Source organism: Lycium ferocissimum, unplaced genomic scaffold (assembly GCF_029784015.1).
Source record: "Lycium ferocissimum isolate CSIRO_LF1 unplaced genomic scaffold, AGI_CSIRO_Lferr_CH_V1 ctg1943, whole genome shotgun sequence".
Lineage (NCBI taxonomy): Eukaryota > Viridiplantae > Streptophyta > Magnoliopsida > Solanales > Solanaceae > Lycium > Lycium ferocissimum.
In genome coordinates, this window is record NW_026718417.1 from 126,053 (window position 1) to 148,374 (window position 22,322).

Below are 22,322 nucleotides of genomic sequence, written 5' to 3' on the forward strand. Positions count from 1 at the left end.
CAATATTTGTGTGCGTACTTGAATTTTGAGAATAATAATGGTAAGGAGGTCCTACGGAATGGGTACGTCTAAGAAAAAGTGCAAAAAAGAAATACGATAAACAAGCAATAAGCGAGATGCGACGTTTCGAAAGGTTATGGATTTGACATGGCGATGAAGGTGCGATCACTACCCTCGGGAATCTGGAGGCCTAGGACAGGAAATAGTCGTACACACGAGTGGGAAGTGAACATCAGGAAGTAAAAAGGGTAAAATGGTAATTACAAAAGAAAGGACGTGTTACGGAAATGTTTCAGAATCGCTAAGACTTCGACTTACTCGAGAACATGTAATAAAGGTCATACGAGAGCGGACGCGATTATATAGATTAAGTCACGGATTCCACCAAAGTTTCGAGGTTAAGCGTGCTCGGGTGGGAGCAATTTCTATGATGGGTGACCCCGCCGGGAAGTATGCAAGAAATCTATATTCGGACAAGAGACAAATGAGAAACTAGGGTAGCCTAAGGGAAACTAGAGTATATGGAATGGTTGGAGACCATAAGAGGACGCGTAGGACGAGCGGACTTGCTCGGTGAAGAGACAGGGAAGTGCGTCACGGCACTAGAAATAGGATAGGCTTGAACGACGTTTGGAAGTATTTATGGGTTAGTTGATAGTAATTATATATATATATATATATGAAGGTGTAGGATATCCTATATATGATTGTATCGGTGGACATGAGTCCCAAAGAATCGAAGCTACGGTATAAAAGGTATCAATCGAGTAAGGGTGCCGAAGTTCGAGAGACATCAAGAATAAAGTGATACAAGTGTTGCAAAGTAAGGTTATTATTTCATTATAGGCTAAAATTGGAAATTCTAGTATAACGATATTTGGAAAAGAGAGAGAGTGAGTAGGTGGAAAATGAAGAGATCAAAGTGATGGAAGGGTGAAAGGTAGGAAACCTCGGTAAATGGAGCTCCCGAAAAAAAAAAACTACGGCAAAACACGAGACTATTTGGGAAAGGACTCGAAATAAGCATGTGAAAAAGGGGTAGAGTGTGGTAAAAGAAGACAGGAGAGGAATGTATGGAATTCGAGAACTAATTGCAATAAGTGAGGCTAAAGGAATAGTAACCGCGACAAGGAAATGTGAAGTAAGAGAAGGAGTAACTAAGTTTAGTGACGATGTTATGAGACTTCGGTATGGAAAGGTATATAAAGGTAAGGGGTCGACATTGCCGAGTGGTAGTTGAAGGTGTGGAATAAGAATTCATGTGAGGTCCGAGGGATTTGATCTTAGTGGAAATAAGATAAAATGGAGGGAGCGTGCATAAGAGACGGCTCGGTTATAGCATCACAAATATAGTAAAAGACCCGATGAATAAGGATGAAGAGAGAGTGAAAATTATAAGATTACGTGCTAAGAACAAAAGTAGCAAAACACTTGCAAAATATGGACGTACGGCTAACGTGAACGCGCGATAGTTAAGAGAAAATTTGGGCGAGTGAGTTAAACAAGTGAAAGGACGAATAGTGAACGAAAGAGTATGGAAATGGGGACAAAATGATGACATAGGCGAGAGAGTAAAAGAAAAACTTAGGATAGTGAGTTTCGATATGTTATGTGCGAGTTGGGAAGGAGACGAGGAATAAGGTATAGACGAAGACTTCGTAAAAAATTTGTCGGCATATAAGGAACCCACGGGGGGGGAGAACATATTATATTGGACTTAAAGAGGAATCGCAACACAATCCAAAAAAGTAGGAAAAGCATATGGAAGTACGAGGGATACTTCGTGATTGGCAAAAAGGAAATCCATGACACGGATTAAGAATTCATGTAAAAACCGAGGAGTTCGATTATAAGGAGAATAAGGTAAAGGATAAGAAACGGGCATAAAGGAAAGAGCGCTATAAAAAGGGACCCTCCCGAAATATTATGACGCGCCATAAGGTCAGTTAAACATTCGAGGACGAATGTTCTAAAGGGGGGGAGGATGTTATAGCCCGTACTTTGTACGTTTGAATATTTTGAGATAGTCGAGGAATGTCGAGGGCAAGACCATTTCCAAAATTATATTAATGAGCAAGTTGGTTATGAATATTATTTATGAACATTATTAGTATGAAGATATTGAGAAAGGCTAAGGGCAAAAAGGAAAATTTGCAAAGTGGCATCATGGGAATTATGTGAAAGGCTAGGGGCAAAATGGTAATTTCACAAAATGTTCTTGAAGGACCAAAGTGTTCAAGAAAAGGCCATGTTGGACCAAAGCTTATGAAACAAGACAAGTGGTCATCTTTGTGCATTTAAGAAAATTCTAGAAAAGAAAAAGAAAAGGAAATTCTAGAAAAATGGAGAGAAGGGCATGTGCCCCTCACATGCTTGTAGAAGTATATATATATATGTGTGTGTGGTCATCTTTTAATTAAAGAGTGGAGAGAAAGAAAGAAAGAAAGAAAAAAAAAAAAAAAAGGGGGAGTTTTCGGCCAAGCTCCCCAAATTTGGGCTCATGGAATTGGCTAAGAAAAATTATTTTCCTTCTAGTTTCCTACTAATTGAAAGGCCCTCGTCAACGTGGAGTAGTTGTTGGAGTGAGGAAACCGCTTGTTGTTCCAATTTGCCAATTCTAACCAAGAAGGAAGATGAGTAGAAAAGGTAAGAACTAATCCTCTTTTATATGTTATGGAGAGTTATATATGTTGAAGTATGGAAAAGTGAATGAAATTCATGTGTTGTAGAGGTGAAGGTGTGTGGCCGTGTACATGCATGGTTGAGCCGTGTGTGTATGTGTTGTGTTGTGTGGAAGATTGAATTCATTTCATGTAGTGTGTTGCTTGTTGTGGTAATGTATAGAAAACATGGAAAATTCATGGAAAATATGGATGTTGTAGTGTGGCCGAATATAGTAGTATGTGTAGAAGTGAGGAATTAATTTTATTTAGTAGTTTGGTTGCTATTGTAATGTATAGAAATGAATGAAAATTCATGAAAATCTATGTGAGAAGTGTTGTGGCCGAATGGTAGAGGATTTGGTAAGTTGTGGTAAATTGATGTAATTTGATATTCTAGTTGTTGTTGTTATGGATTATGTGATATATAATGAAGGTTGTTGATGAAGTTAACGTATATGAATGATAATGAAATGTATGGTTGTTGGTGAAATTGAAGGTTTCGGATAAAGTAGTATGTCGATTGAGTTGTTGAAACATTATGTGAATTGAATTGAATTGAATTGAATTGAATTGAATATGGAATGTTGTTAGAATAAGATTATTGTTGTTGGTTTGGCCGGTTGAATTCTCGGATTATTGTTAATGAAAATTTACCGAGTTAGATTCTCGGGATGGTATATTTACGGGAGGAGATCTTTGCCCAGAAATTTCGGCAGGATATAAATGAATTTGTTTGAAGGATTGAGATAAGTATATGATGATGAGTCTAATGATTATGTCAACTCTCTTGAATGTAGACTAACAAGTTTGGATGGATAAGCGTAGCTAGTAAGGCGCGGCACAGGTATGTTAAGGCTCGTCCTTTTTCCTTCTATGGCATGAATCATACGTTGCGATTTTATAAATGTTCCCATAACGTCCTTATTTTCAAAAGTTAGAAGTTATGATTTCAAAGCATGATTTTCCTTCCTAAAAGTTTATGAATGTTTTCCAAAATATCCATTTTTCTCCAAAATCCAAGTTTTACGATTTTTGAAAGTTTTTATGATCAAAACAACGACTATGATTTTATGATGACAATGATGATGCTAGATATGAGGAAACGACTAGGACGAATATGTCAAGGATATGTTCTTACTATGAATACGACGATATGAAATGTTAAGCTAATTTTTGGATAATAACTATTTTAAAGGTTTCAAAGTATATGAAATGATATGTCATGACCCTATTTTATGTTTTCCCATGATGTTATCCTTGATTGACAGTCTCGCCTTATAATTGTTCCTTCAAGGTGAGGCAAGGCGATCCTGATTATCCATAATGTGATCGGAGGTTACCGACCTTACGTCACTCCGATAGAGTTGTAGTTTTCATTGGCTCTCGCATGCTTTATTTTTACATATGATTTATTTTATGACACCGTGCCGTCCAACGGGCGGCCGGGCGGACACACCACCTGCGGTGGGATTATACCCGGACGCGGGAGGCCCGGACGCGGGCTTATACACCGTTCCTATATGGACGGGCAGATACACACCGATCCTACGTGGTCGGGCGGTTTACTTACGGAGATATTTACATGTTTTTTTTTTAAAAGCTAGCATGCATGACATCCGCCCCCCGAGGGGCACTCGGATGACTCCTTTATTCCATGGTCTTCCTATATGGTCGGGCAGTCCACCGCACCTATATGGTCGGCGATTATACACCGCACCTACACGGTCGGGTAGTTTACTTGCAAGATATATATAGTACTCCAAAAGGTAAAGCTAACTTGCATAATATAGATAGACAAATGTAGATAAGTTATATCACTCTCCTATGTTGTGTTTTATGTTCTCTTATATGATTTCGTGATATTATTCATGCCTTACACTCCGCACCCGTTTCATGCAGGGCTCGAGTGTTCCCAGTTGGCATCTCACACCCCAGTCCCATGCTATGATGTCATGTACGAGTTAGTGACAAGTGTCAATGTGTGCACCGGCTCCACCGGCCGAGGTGTCATTCGTGTTATGTTATAAGTACATATGTGGTCTTTTAAAGCTTTGTTATGTCTTCCATTTTAGCAATGTAAGAATCTAAAGAGATTAGATATGTAATAAGAGAACGGCTCCAACGCGGGGAGTGCCCATCACACCCTAGTTCGGGGTGTTGGACATCCGACTTTTATGAACATAACTTGGGATAACTTTTTCCGACTTTTGTTTTACAACTTGCTTGACTTCGACACTTAACATATGACTATTATACAATTCAAATACCTCATAACATGAAATTCTTAGCATGTTAATTACTCCTACTATTACCCCAAAAGTACGGGTTATAACATTGGCCCGTACCTCCAACGTACGATTCATAAGTCACTCCATAAGACGAGAAATTTTGCCGAAACTTATTCTTTTCGATTCGATTAACTTCTAACCTCTTCCAAAATATACTTAACACCTATTAAACATGGTATAAACACTTATAATCCTCAAAGATACTCTTACCCTTCGAGCTCATGTTGACTATCTTACGACACAACTTAACATATAAAAATACGGGATGTAAAAATTATGATAGTAGGTTTTATGCGATGGTGTAAAAGTGAACTGTAACAGTTGTAATCGGGGTGGTGCACCTCACGATTGCGATGAATGCGCTATAGCTTAACAGTGATATTTCCCCAACTTCGAAAAACATTTTCCCATTTCCATGTTTTGAGTTCTTGAGGTCGAATTGAGGTGATTTCAAGGCAATTTAGGTCATTTTGGCTCGGGGGGCTAAGTTTCTAACTTTAATTGTGGTATTTTCCAGTGATTTCGTCTTTTATCTAGTGACTCTTACCATTATTTAGGCATAGAAATTGGGACTTTCCTTTGAAATGGGATTCTTAGTAAAATGTGGAATAGAAATCCGATTTGTGATCGGATTTCGATGATTCTTGAGATTCTTAGCCTTTAGGCTATCGGTAAACTAATTTTTCATTAATACTTCTATTTTGCCTTGGTGGGCTCGGGTTTGACTTTTTGGGTGATTTTTGAGGTCTGGGCTATAAGTATAGTAATATGGGCATCTACGAACTCATATACTCATGTAGATTATGTATTTGATAGATTGGGAATGATCCAAGGCTTTGAGGAAAGGAAAGCAATTTTTTTAGGTTCGTGGCACCTTTGCTCGGCTTTCGAGGTATGTTAACACTTCTAGACTTTTTTGAGGGACATTTTTGCTTATTAAAGATAAAAGTTAAATGAATAATGGGTGAGGGAGAAAGAAGGGGGTCTCGTACCCGTGGTGTGACGGGCATCGGTACGAGTACCGGTGTTATGAACGAGAAAGTATGTTTTGTGTATTTACAGATTGTAATTTGAGAATGCCAAAACATATGGGCATTGGCTGATAATTAGATGACTTGATTTGCTTATTGTGTGCTGATATCACTTCATTTGAACCCGTATACTTCTGATAGTTGAGGTAATTGGATATCATGCTCTCTACATGGTTAATTAAGAAGCATTTGCTATTCTCTTATTCTGTTGATGTTACCATGCCATACATTGATATGAGGTTGAATATGAGTTGGGCACGAGAGATCGTCTGTGCTGAGGATTTTGTGATAGTGCGTTGAGATCGTCCGCACTGGAACATGGAGACCATCCGTGCTGGGTATATGGACCTGCGAGTCCCCATGATCACGAACTCCCAAAAATTACCGTGGAGCTTTGTGTATATACGTGTGTTTTGGAGAGAATTTGGTATTAAGGTATATCATTGCATTGCATCCTTCATTTTTATCTAATTTATGCTTTTGTGACAACTTGGCATTACTTGACCCTTGATTATCCTTGTTTCGGTGCAAACTTGATTGTTTGGGGTAATATAGACTTGTAAGGTCTAAGAGATAGTTTTCTTACAAATCATGTCACTACTTCTTCATTGTTGGTCAATGAGATATATTGGGTACATATGGTTTTCATACTCATATTACACTTGATGTACTCTTTTATGGTGTAGATTTGTTTCCAAGTACGAGTGGACCCTGTGGAGCGCATTGAGTCCGAGTATTGTTGATTGGAGATGGTGGTTAGCCACCTAGCTATTCAGCAGCACCCTTTTTCCTCTGTCCCTTTTATTCTTCGGTCTTCTAGTATTTAGGGTATTTACATATTTCCAACAGTGTATTTTTCTATTCAGACTTGTATCGTATTGTAGTGGCTCTTGTACTTATGACACGAATCTTGGGAGATTTTGTTGTTTGAGCATTTTTTGTTTGTGCATTTCCCCATATATAGACATCGTATTGGATATTTCAGTAATTTCATTACTTTCAGCTAAATTTATTTAATTGAATTGTTATGATTTATTTAATTGAATTGTTATGATTCGGGTTGTTCACTTGCCTTTTGGTTTGGAAATAGGCGCCATCACGACTATTGTTTTTGGGTCGTGAGAATTTATAAAGCCAAGGTGATATATATATATATATATATATATATATATATATATATATATATATATATATATATATATATATATATATATATATATATATATATATTAAAAAAATTGAACAATAACTTTTTAAATCTAATATTTCAAAGTATAAATAAAACTAAGGGTAACTTACATAAATAGTTGAGAATTTATAAAGCAAAGGTGAAAAATATATATATATATATATATATATATATATATATATATATATAATGTTGGAATAATAAAACAAAAGAGTATATATTTTAAAAAATTGAACAATAACTTTTTAAACCTAATATTTCAAAGTATAACTAAAACTAAGGGTAACTTACATCAATAGCTATAGTTTTTAGGCTCCTGACGAACCGTAGCTACTGTTTTTGTAATTACAATTCGTAACTATGTTTTACCTGTTTCGCGTGTATTCGGATGTATTCAAATACACAGTTCCAAAAATACAGTTAGCCAAATACATATTTATATAGATCAGTCGAACAACACATACAGTCAAATACTCTACTTTGCCAACATATGGTCAGCCAAATACATATGTATATAGATCAGTTAAACAACACATACAATCAAATACATCTAGTTTGCTCAAAAATACGGTCAGTCAAATACATGCAGTCAGATTTTGAAACAGTGTATTTGAATACACATGAAGCACATAAAATATAGCTACAAATTGTAATTATAAATACCTTATAGCTACGGTTTGTAATAAAATTAATGTGTAGTTATTATACTTAAATTCCTCTTATATGTTAGCTACACCATGTAAAAATTCCTAAAACTAAATCCAAACGCCACCTTAGGATTGGACCGACCGCCAAAGGTTGAAGCCATGTCGAAAAGGTGCATTTTCAATTTTCATTATGGTCCAGTTCTTTGTCTTTCCCATATCATGTACTCCGCCCTTGTAATCGTGCTATTGTATAAGGATTAAAATAATCGTCAACAATTAATCCTCTTTGAATTATATAGATACGTCTTTTAGTTTTTGTTGTTATTATCAAAATTAATGATATAAACAAATTACTCCTACTATTTTTTTTAATTATGAGTAGGGGTGTACAAAGTAAACCGACAAACCGCACCAAATCGATAAACCGAGTCAAACCGAGAAAAAAACCCGATTAGTGGTTTGGTTTGGTTTGGCTTGGTTTGGTGTTGGAAAAAAAAACCCGACCATAATTGGTTTGGTTTGGTTTTAACTAAAAAAAGTCAAACCGAACCAAACCAACCCGACATTACATGTATTCAAATTTTAAAATATTTTATACATAAAAATATTTATTTGTAATGTAATTTATAAATATTTCTTAAATTTTTTCGTGGTTCTTTAACTATTATCATATTATTCAAGCTTGAACTTCGAATTTTGAATGTCAATAAGTTTTATATCCTACGGATGTTAGTAACTTAAATAAAGTCCAACTCAAATAAAGTCCAAACCAAAACTAACTCAACACTAATGCTAACAAAAGAAATTCAATTTACCACTAGGAATGACAATAATGTTGGATATCTATTCTTCAGTTTTGCATAATTTATTTAGAGAGTGAAAAAACATAACTTAAGTTTTATTTCTTTGTCATGTAATTAATACTTATTAGCCATACTTATTTTAGCATGACTTAGTATTTTTAGATTATGATCGTTTTCTTTATGGCTTGTTAATTAGCAATATTTATTTTGACTGAATTTATTAGCTTTTGTTGAATATTTTAATACAATGTCATCATTCTTCTCACATTTTGTGTTATTTTCTTAAGAAACACCTTAATTATATAGTTGTATCTTACTAGAACTAAAGAAATATTTGAAGTAAAAGTTATATGTTTTGTATCAAGACTATTCCGAAAAAAAATCCGAAAAACCCGAGAAAACCGAATAACCCGAGAAACCCGAGGTTGAAAAACCCGAATTTTATTGGTTTGGTTTGGTGTATAAATTTAAAAACCCGACGCAATTGGTTTGGTTTGGCGTTTAAAAAATCCGAACCAACCGGTCCATGTACACCCCTAATTATGAGGTTATTTTATTATCCCGACATAATATATATATTTAAAATTTACTTTTCACTTTTTTTTTACTTTTTAAATATGGTTTATTTGTTCTAGGTAAGTCCATACTATAGATTAAAAAGAGAAATTAATACTGAAAAGGTCAAAAAAAAAAAAAAAAAAAAAACGTTGATAATATAGAAGGTATAATAGGTATTTTGCCGGTTGAGTGACTTTCTAAGTGATGTAAGCATAGTTGAGTGACTTTTCTGTTACAAATAAAAGAAACATGTCTTTAATAGATAATTTTGGATAGTTGGGTGACTTATGAGTAATGGACTCAAAACTAATATGGTGAATGACAAAAGAGATAATGGCCAAAGACATACTTGAGTTATCACCTTTTTACGAGTTTCATACCCATCAGTTATTCAGTTGTTCCTATTCCTACGTGATGAGCTATCACCATCTATATATTAAAGCACATCTAGTTGAGTAGATGGTGATAATTCAAGTAGAAAAAAGAAACAACTAATAATTGACCTAATCAGCTTTGAGATGTGTTTTAATAAATAAATTATGATAGTAAGTGGCCTATAATATTTTAATGTCTAGGGTGCTTGCCTTTAATGACAAAGGATGATTGTCAAAAAGGCAAATCGGCAGGAAAAGATAAACTATTGTGTTCACATTAGGACAATAAATAGAAGACTAAGGGACATTGATGCCAAGGGCGAATCTACACGGAGTAAAGGTGTCAACTGAATTTGCCTCGTCGAAAAATTATATCGTGGACAAAGGCGAGTATCATTTAAAAAAGTGAAAAACCAATTATATAAGTGAGTTGAATTCATTTGAATCAACACAATCCTGCGACCAAGTGTTCAAGCGGTTTAGAACCTGGTGGAGGTCCATTGTTCAATCCTCCTGAACACTATTTGGTCTTCACTTATATAATTTTGTTATGCTTGTATGGCCTTCTGACGCACATGGGTCAAGTCAAATTAATTAATACTCTGTTAACACTAGCATTATTAATTTTACATACAAAAATAAAAAGAAGAATCTGCAAAAAAAACAAAAAAAAAAGAAAAAAAAGCAAACTAGATAAATAAGAACCCAGCACACTAAACAGAAAATGATATCGAATCAGCCGAACCAGCAGAGTTTCAACAAAATAAGATACTCTAAGGAGCCGTTTGGACATGACTTGAAATCCTAAGATGAAATCATGAGATGACATCATGATATGAAATCATGAGATGCTCTAAGGAGCCGTTTGAACATGATTAGCATCTCATGATTTGAAATCATGAGATGAAATCATGATATGAAATCAAAATTAATACGCTACTAGAAAGAATTTCTAAAAAATACAACATCAATTGATCAAACTTTGTTCAATAAAATGAAAATTTGAACATGAGTTGTAGTATAACTACTCTTTAATATAATCCTCCCACATAGTTGGTAAGAGTAAATTTGTTATAAATATACTATCAACTAGTAGACCTTTTAAAATTTTATATAAGTGGTTAGTAAACATGATTGGTAAATATATCTACCAACTTATGGATCTATTTTTACAAAATATAAACTTATGGGTCAATTTTTAAATTTAAAAAATTTGAAATCATGATTTGGAATCCCAAATCATGCCTTTTTGGATGATTTGGGATTTCATCTCATGAAATGAAATCGCATGTCCAAAACCTGATTTTATCTCATGAGATAAAATCACATGTCCAAACGCCTAGTAAGAAAGGTTCGAAGCCCAATCTCAGCCAAGTAACAACTTTAACTTCCGATCCTAAACCAAAGCAACCACCAGTGTCTTTATGCAACGGGTGCTTAGCAAATCTATATAAGTACATCATTTTTCTTGGATTTTATATACAAGTACGTATAAGCTCAGCCTAGGTCAATGGGCACACACAGTGCTCTATGTGGGTCCGCCCCTGTATCTATTATTGGGATGTGAAACTCGTGAAAAGGTGATAGTTTAGATGTGTTTTTTATCATTAACCCATGGCAAAAGTAAATACCAGAAAAGAAAAAGCTAATATTATTCAGAAAAAAGATTTGAACGAATAGTTTTTGTACAAGTAGGGGCCAAAGTAGTAGTACACTAGTACTTGGACAAGTAGGGGCCAAAGTACTAGCCCTGTTTTTGAGCTGAAAAATATTTTTATTTGATTTCCGGCCATGAGATGACTATGAGAGGTAACATAAGTTCATAACTGCAATAACCGAGCATGATATCTCTGATGCTATTTCTCTTAATGATAGGGTTAAAAGCACTGTCTATTATACATTTTAATTAAATTGGTGTTTCACATCACATAAAAGAGATTTATGCAGTAAAATTATTGGGGATGCCACACTCATTTCACACTTTTTTTCTTTTTTGGGTGGAAAAAAAAAAAACTGGTTAAGTTTGTGGAAAAAGGGGGAATATGTCTGTTGAATGTGCGAGCCAATTTCACATCATTCTTGCAGTAATTATGTAAAGCGAATACAGCAAATGGAAGTATTACTATAGATAAATAAAGGTCGAGATCCACAGTTTCACCTCTGTCACCATCCACCAAGTGGATTAACAGAAACTACTTTTATTAGATGCACACTTTTAAGAGAGATTACTACAGAACAGAGTTGTGTTATGGCCTACTGCAAATAAACTAAGGTGCTGTAGCTTTATGTAGACCGTGGAGGATCCACATACTAATATGCCTAGGAAGTCATCAATGTGTTCTCGAGTGAAAAGATTTCTTTAAATCACTAATGATTCAACTTCTTGGAAGCGCTCAACGATTGTCCTGTGAAATGAGAATGAAAACCTTAGTAGTTGTACAATCTGTTAAACCTAGTCTGTCTTTAAAAAAAAAAAAAAACACACACACACAATTTCTTTGAAATTGCCAAGGGACTTCTCCTGACTATTAGGTGGCTTTCGCAAAGCCATAGGATATGATATTATATATGTACTCTTTTAGTTCAGAGGATAGATGGTACTGACCTTAATACAAACGTATATGTAATGAACATCAGGATTTTCTCCTAACATAGCTTCAACAGATTTTCCATCTCCGTCCAGAGGAATCGGTGATGTCAGCTCCCATTTCCGCTGCCGTGAGTTTCCTTCTGATAATTGTTTATCTGCATCACACAAGCATTGCAGAAGAAGATATTCAAGCAGATACCTACAATGTCTGTTAATTAAAAGAGATGAGGTTCTCACTTTCCCTCTTTATACAGTGATGTGAAAGCTCAGAAGCTACAGATACATTGTCAATCTCCGTTGAACCATTTGAGGTCTTCCAATTCTTTTTCATACCCCACTTCAACATGGGGAATGATGAGGAGAATAACAAATAAGTGAAATTCAAGATCTTTAGATATGAGAAAGTTATCATCTTTATTCCAATTACTTTTGGTAGGTATATTCTACCACCAGAGTTCCGACCGAATATGATGACAGCTATTCCATCAAAACTGTCTCTACTACAAACTAGTCACTCTCAAACTTAGAAATATATTCTTCATAGTATATCTGATATAAACATGGATATCGGAGTTATCAATAAAGATGTTCTTCACTTTTTGCAGGAAAAAGCTGATTCAAATAAACATGACATCAGCACCAACACAAAAGACCAGTAGGAAGGTTCAAGAGACCTATCACATGTAGTTTAATACTCCACAAGCACGAGTTTCTCAACAATGGGAGTCGGAAAACTGGCGTTCCATATGTAATCTGCAGAATTAGTTAAACCAGGAAGGAGTCATTCATGATATATCTGATATTCTGAAATCAACATGGATAAAAAGAGGGAAAATGCTTAGAAAGATTATGTAACTTTTCACTTAGTTTATTAGCACACTTCATGTCTTCAGATGTTTGATGGGTGTTTAGGAGTAGTACAATGCTAGGCCAAACGAGTGAAACATCTCTTTGATTAGCAAGAGAACAGACATTTACCAGAATATAAACTCCTTTATCCTTCAAGACCCTAAAATTTGCCATCAACTGCTTCAATAAATGAAGAGATCAAAAAGCAAAAGGAGACACTCAATAAGTGAAAGCACTAGAAATGTCTTGATCTACCTGCCAACCTCGGACAACATCTTAGCAGCATTTTGCTGCGAGCTTTGTCCACACTGCAGAAAAACATTTTTCTATAAAATGTCAATCCTATTCAAGTATGTGTATAGTGATGTAAAGAACTCACCAAGATAGAGTCCAAAGTTCCTGAAAGGCCACATGAAAAAAAGGTGTCACAAACTCTTTGAAGTTTTTAGAATCAGAAAAAAAAATTATTGTTAAAAGTCAAGACCTTTATCAACAACACCATCGAATGAACCACCTTCAAAACAACTCATGTCTCGTGTATCCATCTTCATATCTGCTTAATTAGGAAAACCCCATGATATTCAAAAATGTTCACACATCACACAAAAGATTTTGCCTTATTAGCAAGCAACATTAATTTTCGTCGTCTTTCTGCATCTCATGGAAAAGTATAAAAGATATCATGCGATGACATTTGGGAATGTAAAGGTGTGAATACAAAATGGACAGTTTTAAAGGCGAGATTTGTCATCAAACATCAATTTCATGAAAAAAGCAAACACTTCACCTAGGAATAAATTGACCTTGGACCTAATTTAACCCCAAAAGCTAACTCATGCAGTGAGAATTGTCCAAGACCATATAAGGAAACAAATTACCACATCTCATATCGATGTGGGATTCTAACATCCCTCAGTGTGGACAATATAACATGGGGCGCAACATGGATAGGTTTGATACTCATATCATGAGATGAAAATGGACGTTGGGCCTGATTCAACTCCAAAATCTAGCTCCTCATGAGGTAGAATTGTCCATCATATAAGGAAACAAATTACCACATCCCACATTGATGTGGGACTCTAACATCACCTCTATAAATATAAGAGCTTACATTTCAATTGTGGTCGATCAGAATACTTCTTTTGCATTGCTTCGATTACCACGGAAGATATATCAACATTGACCACATCCTCATAGCCATCATCAACCATGCCTTCGCTAAAAGCTTCAACAAACACAATATCTGTCAAGTTTAATAACACACCAAAACAGAAACAAAAAACGCACACAAGCAAATAATATACAATATTACTTCTAATGCTTTTCAACAACTTTTGTGAGATGAGGGGGAAGAAATAGTGGAAGGAATCAGAGCCAAGGCCAATCAATGATTACATTACCAACTGAATAATGCGCATTGGAGGACAAAGAAAGAGGAAGATAAAAGATTATATCTTTGGAATGGTTGAATCTTGGAATAAGATTCTAATTCGATTCAATGAATCAACAAATTCAAATTCCAAATTACCTGGAGGCAGTGATATGTCCATTCAGATCTATTTAGGCCCATTCAGTCTAATACTAACCGATTTGTCTTTTTTAACTTAAATTAGGAGTTCTATATAACTAGATGTTCTCTAAATTCAATTACCCTACACGAATATGCACGTTTCTTATCAGATTAAAAGATTTATGACGTGCACAGAACCTGAAGTAAGTGTAAAACGGGACAACAAAGCTTTAACTCTAACTAGTTGGATCGCCACGTGCTTCTATTAGGTCCTTTGAGACAACTTCCATGTACTTTTAACTCGATTCCTGTTTCTTTTCAAAATCAAACTGAAAAAATGGACAACAAAGCTTTAACTGTAACTAGTTGATTGAATTATGACATGCACAGAAACTGTTTTCTGTTACAACCTAGCCCAAAACCTAACTACTGAGGTGGGAGAGCCAAGGCCATATAAAACCCATATCAGCACTTAGAAATACCGATGGGGGACTGGAACGTAACACTTTCTGTCTGTTCTTTTTTCATTTTTGGAAACAAAGTGAAAATGGAATAGAGAGTGCAGAGGAATGTATGATACCGGAATTGCCGCAACCGACAATGAGGACACGATAGTTGTGAGGGACGTAGAGGTTGAGGAGTGGTTTGAGTGATGGATACTTCTGGTACCAATCAAAGGGACCTGCAGCTTCATCAGTATATCGTTTGTCCCAGTACCATGATTCCCCGTAAGCTTGCCCTGTCCCCGTCATCGATCAAATTATTTTTCGGTGTATTCAGACCTCAAAGTTGATCCCGATCTCTTTGATACAAGTGCGTGTGAATTTTTCTTTATCAGCTTAATGAGCGGTTTGTCTGGTAGATGGGACAGAGAATGATCTGGAATCCTAGAAGTGACACGTCATAGGATTAAGCTGAAAACGGGTAGTATCTTATTTATTTAAGAAAATAAATGAAAGACAGTAGTGTCCCATAAATAGGTAAAGAATTGGGTTGCACCAGTGTTTTAAAGTCGTTTCTGGGAATGCCCGAGGCTCATCTCAGAGCGGGACACTTGCAAAATGTTTCGAGGTTCACGTATGAGGCTTTGAAAAAAACGTCTTTAACAAATCAATGATGGGCAATTCGCAGAATTGCCCTTCGTTTGGGGTGGTCTTTAAATTTTGCCCCTCATATTTGAAATCTTTAAATTTAAATTCAAAAACAAATGAGTTAAGTGATCAAAATTTTAAAAAAATTCGCAAGGCAAGTTTAAATTTCACTACGCCCCCAACGGCCTTTGAAGGCTTAATTACAAAGTTATAGATATTTATGCCTTATGGGCGACTTGGTATAAGTATGTCGGGTCGATACTTTGATAATTCATTCAAAAGTTTATGCGGATCATAAAAGTTTGCCCATTAAAAGTATAGCATAACTTTGTGAAGGAATTAATGATGTATGCACGGAAGGAATTATCAAAGATATTATGTCATAAGGCATGGTATCACCGGGTCCGCATACACGCGACCCAAACCTTGTCTTGCGATTTTTTTTTAATTTCTGAGCGGGGTTCGAACTCGTAACCTCATTATTTCTCGCGAAAGCTCAAAGTTGCAATGCGAAGGGCAAAAATTAAAGACCCAATGATGAGGCATAATTTAAAGACTACAAATATAGCAAAAATTTAAAGACCACCCCAAAAGAAGGGCACTCCGCGCAAAAAAATGATGAATGATAGAGTTTTATCCATCTATAGAAATATTAAGATTTAAAGTAACTAAAATGATAAGTGATAATGTTGCATATTTACTAATTAAGAATATCGTGACAGTGAATATTATTTAAATATTTTTTCTGAAAATAGATCGGTAAAATTTGTATCTTCACTTGATATTGGTCTTCATGTCTTAGTTTTATGTCTCTGAACTATATCAAACTTTTATTATTTTGTTATTTGAAAGCCATTTTGTATTTTTATTGATGGTGGAGTAATTTTTTAAATTATACACTACTAATAAATAGGAATCAGGGATGAATAAAGTTTGTAGCTAAATAACAAAATCAGCCGCTAATCCGATTTTGGGGATAAATTATCAAAAAGAGTTTGTTAGCTACTAGCTATTTAGCAACAAATTAATGACAAAGTTTGTAGCTAATTCTAATTTTATTTTATTTTTTTGTAGTAATAATTTTGATAAAGTTTATTAACTATTTACTTTAATGGAGGTAAAATGTGTAGTTTGATGACATTTCTTATGACTGATTATTAAATTTGTTTGAAAGTTAAGATGTTGTAGTTGATTTGTATCTCATAGTAATAACTTTGATACTATTGCATTATTTATACTTGTAATAAAATCTTAGATTTTGTTTTTATGAGTTTCGTTATTCCTTTCTAACTTTCTTAAACTTCTAATGGGTTTTCAATATTGTTTTGTATTATTATGTTATTTTATTAATTAATAAAATAAAAGTTTAAAGATCCACGAGGCTTATCATCTCTCGAGGCTTACACCTCGCCCCATATCCTAAAATTTCCCGCTTCACGTTTCTGCCTTTTAAAAGATGTTATATTAGTATTTTTATTTTTGTATACTATTCAATCGTGTCATTTTATACCGTGCTGTTTGACTTGGTAGAAAATTTAAAAATAAAGAAAATTTATGCACTTTACCAAAAGTATCTTTAAAACTTGTGTTAGACATTTAGTGACATTTGTGTGATTGTAATAAGATCCCTAAGATCTATAAAGTGAAATATATGATATTAAGAAGTTTCTAAATATAAAATTTATTATTCTTGTTAAATAGGCTAAAAAAAAGGAAGACCGTCGTGTAACAAAACATGAGGGTTAACTTATAAAATTTGGTAATAAGCAACAAAGGTTGAGGAAAATGGGAAAGTAGGAATCTACTTTACATGTAAATTTGTAGTGTGTAAATATGAATTCGAAACCTCCATTTGGAACTTTGGAATGTTTGTGGGAAGAGAATGCTAACTGAAGAAACATACATAATCCGGCTTAAGCAAAGGATAACTTTTCGAGGCAACTCGGTTATGAATTGTGATACATATAAATAACAGGCTAATGACTATAGAAATGCTATGCACCGGAAGATAAAGGCGGTAATAACAAATACTTGGCCATGGCTGATTTATGCAACGAAGATGGTGGGCCCTTATGGATTAAAAGCTAGCATATATTTCCTGCATGATGCATTCAGTATATATGTTCTAATGCTGTGTTGTACTACTAATATCTTGTTGCAGGAGTTTCAAGATCCATTTCAGAAACGCCCCCTACTCATTACACACTCAAAATTCAGTCACTTTCTCTTCTGAAAAAGAACAATATTGAGAAATACACCTCTCCGTATTTTGAAGCTGGCGGCTATAAATGGTGCAACTTATCCCTACTGGAATCAAATTAATATTACTAGTTTCTTGAGTTTTAAATTTGTAACAGTTGATTGGTTGTGCAGGAAGTTGGTGTTTCATCCTAATGGAAACAAAAACAAGAATAAAGCAGGCAAGCATGTTTCTGTGTATCTGATGATGGCGGACGCAACCTCACTTGCCCCTGCAGGTTGGGAGGTTCATGCTGCTTTTCGGCTCTATTTGCTTGATCAAAACAACGACAATTACTTGGTCCTCCAAGGTCTCTCTCTTACATCTACTTAATTTCTTTTTATACACATAATGAAGGAGAAAGAATCAAGTCTTCTTAATTACAACAACAGATACATCTAATGAAAAGGGAAGAAGATTCCATGCGATGAAGGTGGAATGGGGATTTGATCGATTCATGAGTCAAGAAGCTTTCAGCAATCCAGAAAATGGGTATGTTGTAGATGATACGTGTGTCTTAGGAGCAGAGGTTTATGTATGTCAAGAAAAGTTCCCAGGTAGAGGGGACTGTCTCTCCATGGTGAAAGACCCCATTAGCTTTAAGCACACCTGGAATATCGACACGTTCTCTGCTATTACTGCAGATTGTGAAGACTCTAAGACCTTCATAGCAGGAGAACATAAATGGTACAATCACTCGCTTCCTTTTCTCAAATTGTGTAACTCAATATGTATATATAATGGCTATTCGTATGAATGTATAAAACTAAAACAGGAAGATACAAGTATACCCCAGGGGAAAAGGAAGTGGCACAGGCAGCCACCTGTCACTGTACTTGACATTGGCAGAACCAAGCAGCCTTTCTCAGGGCACTCAAATATATGCAGATTTTACATTGCGTATCCCTGATCAAAAATATGACAGAGATTACATTAACGAAGGTACTTAACATCAGTACAGTACTATAAAAGTTAATGATGTGAAGTGTTGAAAAGATTAAAGCAGCATTATTATGTCATCATCATTATACTACTTTTGGTTGCAGCCAACTATTGGTTCAGTGCATCACATACTTCTTGTGGATGGCCAAGATTTATACCGATTTGGTTATTCAATAACCGCTATCAGGTCAAAGGCGCTTGTGTTATAGAAGCTGAAGTCACTGTGCATGGGGCTACCACTAATAATATCATGCTCTAATTAGTACCTATAATTTGATCATGACACCAACTATTGTACAGAGAATATTTCCTTTTCTGTTTGGACAGGCCAGATAGAAGAAAATTGAAGTCAGTCTCATTGTGACAAAATAATCTGCTTGTATCATCATGCCAATTTGGCAATCCATGCCAGTCCCAATGTTCTTTATCATATAATTACGCCTATGGACTACTACTATTTGGTAATTAAATCCATTTTCCGTGTTCTTGTTGTATCTATTAGTATTTGTTTAAAGTGAGGAAAATGATGCAAGGACGCCCTTTCTATTGCTCTTGAGTTGAGATAGAGCACAACCTGCTCGAACTTCAAATAACAAGTTTTATTCACATAACAGTTCAGTATTGGGAGAACAGGATGTCCTGATACTAAAAGTTAGAAATCAATAACATAAACAGAAAACAAAATCTTCATTTCAATTTGAAGTACACCAGAATTAACCATCAACTCTATTGACACAGTAATAAGTATTTAGTCATGCCTGGGTCACCTCGAAACTTCATAAACCCAATGACAGCGGACAATTATCAGTTTCAGAAAGACAGCTAGATGATTTAGGCAATCTAGAATTCTATATAAAACAAATAAAATTATGTAGCTTGGACGCTCCAATATTGCATACTTAGCTCTCAAGTAGGCAGCAGCTCTGGTTTTTCCTCATCATTGTGGCTGTCATTGGACTGACTGGAAGCCAGCATGAGCTTTTCTTGTTCCAAATCATAAACTTTGTCTGTCATGCCTTCTTTCTGGTATGCAGCAATCATAGTAGAGTAAGTCATAAGATCAGGTCGACATTCTTTATCTTTCATTCGCTTGAAAACTCTCTCCATCTCCAGGACATCCTCAGCCTTTGCACACGCATAAATAACAGAATTGAATAAGGAAGTGTTTTCAGGGATCTCCAATTTCCCAGCTAACTGGACAGTGTTGATCACCTTATGGAAAAGGCCAGCATTTGCATATCCTCTGACGAGACAGCAAAAGGTCTTGGTGTCAGCTTTCATCCCTTCGGCACGCATTTGATCAAAGGTGTATTCCATATTCTTTGCGTCACCTGCATCTGAGAACGCCTCAATGACATTATTGTATGTTGATGTTGTCCATGGGAATGACAGTTTACGCATGTATTCCATTACAGATGACATTTTATCATACATCTTTTTCTTCCCATAAGCACCAATGAGGATATTAAATGTCCGCGTTTCCGGCTCAATCCCAAAATTACGGCATTTTTCATACCATCTCTCCATCATTTCAATCTGCCCCTCGTTGCCAAATATGCCGAGGATAGTGTTCATAGTCCATACATCAGGTTGGCTGTCAGCACTTCCTAGCATCCCTAGAAGCACTTTCTCCATTTCTGCATACTTGCCTGCTCTACCATAACCACTCAAGACTATATTCTGAGTGACAGTATTAGGAACTATGGAACGTTCACCCATTTGTTCATAAAGGGACTCAACCAAATCAAATCGGCTAGCGTCCACACATGCCTTGATTAATATACTGTAGGTGTAAACATCTGGCTGACAATGAGGTAGCTCAACCATCGTGTGAAGAAGAGAAAATGCCATGTCAAGTATGTTGCTTCTACAATAAGCACCAATCAAGGCTGTATAGAGTTCTGAAGTGGGTTCCACTCCCTCTTCAATCATTGAATCAAAAAGCTGCTGAGCCTGTCCTGGTTGCCCACACCTTCCAAGAAGAACAAGGAGCCTCATGTAAGTACCTTCTTTTGGTTGATAAAATGGCTGCTGCTTCAGCATCTCAAATACCTATAGGTACAAAAATTTAGTGTGACTCAATCCATGTTTGGAAGTAGAAAAAGTGAAGAGAGTTAACGTTTCCACCGATTAGTCAGTGCACCATCAATGAATTTACCAAGGAAGAAAGTTATGTGAATGGAAAGCCAAAGTATCAACTGAATGCAGTCACCACTAAGAAATAGAACTACATAAAATCAAGGATCCTCCTAATTTTTGCTGGTACTTTTAGGAAGGAGGAGATTAGAGAACAGGAGATCTCTCAAGTGCAACAAAAGTGAAGTACTAACACTGTCTGATCTTTTGACTAAGTGATCTACGGCAAGGAAGTCATTTTTAAGGAACTTGTTTTCCTAGAGAAAATGTTTTTCTGAAATTTTTGCCCAACCAAATATAAAAAAATTTGGAGCAAACACACCCCCCGTCTTTACAGAAAGATGCTAAGGCTGCAGATAGCACTGAAATGGAAGTTAAATGACGCTAATATAAAGTGAGATAGCAAAAGAAGGTTGGATAACAAAACCAGAGTCGATAATTGTTTCAGCATAATATATACTATATCCTTAACTTATCACTCAAACCTTAAAAAAAATAAAAAAAATAAAAAAATGGAAAGGGAACAAAACATGGATCTTATGTAAGAAATTGACTAGCTAGTAGTATGAAGAATTAAATAAAAAAGACCTTGAGGGCTTGTTGCCATTGCTTTTTATTAATGGCATCAGAGAGAGCTTCAGGCACAGTATTGACCCAAGCATTAGCAGTATTCTTTCTATCAGATTTCTTCTTAATATTCTTGAGAGGGGCCCTCCTACCCTTCTTGTTGTTGAGATGGGAGGTGGAAACCTCAGAGAAACCAGGGTATTCACCTTCTTTCCAGTGTTTCTTCTTCTGAGGAAATGTTACCGGAGAAGAAGAGGCTTTGGCGGCGACAGCGCAGCGAAGACGGGGAGCAGCAAGAGAAGTGGAAGTAGGGCTGGGTAGAGGAGAGGGGATAAGTGACGAAGACGAAGATAAGCTAAAGCAAGTGTTCCTCATTCCTCTATTCTCTCATTTGCAGCAAACTGAAATGCCACTCCCAAAATATCTCTTGTGCAAAACAAGATTCAATATCTGAACAAGTAATGCTAATATTGACACTCAACTAAATCCTCTGAATTTCTCATCAATTTCCGTTTGTATTGATGTTTTCAACTTGAAAAGACTAACAAAACCTATCTCATCTTTATGTAATCTGAATTTCATATAAAATAGTCCCAATAAGAAAAAGACGAGAAAACCACATACATGGTCACTTAATTATGAGAATAGGCTCAAAATAGTTCCTTAACTATGCACTTAACAGTTTTTGTCCTTTAAATTTGCAACAAATTAACAAAAATGGTCCCTTAATTATGAGAGTATGTTAAAAATAGTCCCGTAAGTATACACTTAATAATTTTGGTCCTTTAAGTTCGCTAAAAGTTAACACTTTTAGTCTCCGACAAAATATTTATCTTATTTTG

The 22,322-nt window shown here is 35.5% G+C and overlaps 3 protein-coding genes across 4 annotated transcripts; 1 reads left to right on the forward strand and 2 right to left on the reverse strand.

Annotated features, from left to right (window-relative positions):
- Positions 1-11,607: 11,607 nt before the first annotated feature.
- LOC132042966 (uncharacterized) lies at positions 11,608-15,607 on the reverse strand. The gene is made up of 9 exons (XM_059433470.1): positions 15,086-15,607; positions 14,107-14,220; positions 13,477-13,545; positions 13,372-13,391; positions 13,248-13,300; positions 13,122-13,152; positions 12,818-12,896; positions 12,159-12,298; positions 11,608-11,958 (listed from the first exon to the last, which is right to left on the reverse strand). Exons 1-9 carry the CDS (start codon positions 15,255-15,257, stop codon positions 11,947-11,949), a joined length of 690 nt encoding a protein of 229 aa, XP_059289453.1. The 5' UTR covers positions 15,258-15,607; the 3' UTR covers positions 11,608-11,946.
- A 1,894-nt stretch (positions 15,608-17,501) lies between these two features.
- Positions 17,502-19,271, forward strand: LOC132042965 (uncharacterized). The gene is made up of 6 exons (XM_059433469.1): positions 17,502-17,658; positions 17,758-17,887; positions 17,970-18,145; positions 18,228-18,522; positions 18,611-18,777; positions 18,882-19,271. Exons 1-6 carry the CDS (start codon positions 17,634-17,636, stop codon positions 19,034-19,036), a joined length of 948 nt encoding a protein of 315 aa, XP_059289452.1. The 5' UTR covers positions 17,502-17,633; the 3' UTR covers positions 19,037-19,271.
- LOC132042964 (pentatricopeptide repeat-containing protein At3g06430, chloroplastic-like) lies at positions 18,521-22,040 on the reverse strand. Of its 2 annotated transcripts, XM_059433468.1 has the most exons (3): positions 21,502-22,040; positions 19,677-20,829; positions 18,521-18,741 (listed from the first exon to the last, which is right to left on the reverse strand). In XM_059433468.1, the coding sequence occupies exons 1-2, from the start codon at positions 21,853-21,855 to the stop codon at positions 19,684-19,686; spliced, it is 1,500 nt and encodes a 499-aa protein (XP_059289451.1). In that variant the 5' UTR covers positions 21,856-22,040; the 3' UTR covers positions 18,521-18,741; positions 19,677-19,683. The 2 variants fall into 2 exon arrangements, with proteins under 2 accessions (XP_059289451.1, XP_059289450.1); XM_059433467.1 differs by lacking the exon at positions 18,521-18,741 and having other exon boundaries at positions 19,446-20,829.
- Positions 22,041-22,322: the final 282 nt, after the last annotated feature.

Coding starts and splice junctions, on each gene's coding strand:
- LOC132042966 (XM_059433470.1), bottom strand. CDS start 15,257: ATGACGGGGACAGGGCAAGCTTACGGGGAATCATGGTACTGGGACAAA. Junction 13,392..13,476: donor CGATGGTGTTGTTGATAAAG/GTCTTGACTTTT, acceptor GTGGCCTTTCAG/GAACTTTGGACTCTATCTTG. Junction 13,301..13,371: donor GAACTTTGGACTCTATCTTG/GTGAGTTCTTTA, acceptor GTTTTTCTGCAG/TGTGGACAAAGCTCGCAGCA.
- LOC132042965 (XM_059433469.1), top strand. CDS start 17,634: ATGGCTGATTTATGCAACGAAGATG. Junction 17,888..17,969: donor GAAGCTGGCGGCTATAAATG/GTGCAACTTATC, acceptor TTGGTTGTGCAG/GAAGTTGGTGTTTCATCCTA. Junction 18,778..18,881: donor CAGAGATTACATTAACGAAG/GTACTTAACATC, acceptor TTTTGGTTGCAG/CCAACTATTGGTTCAGTGCA.
- LOC132042964 (XM_059433468.1), bottom strand. CDS start 21,855: ATGAGGAACACTTGCTTTAGCTTATCTTCGTCTTCGTCACTTATCCCC. Junction 20,830..21,501: donor AATGGCAACAAGCCCTCAAG/GTCTTTTTTATT, acceptor TTGTACCTATAG/GTATTTGAGATGCTGAAGCA.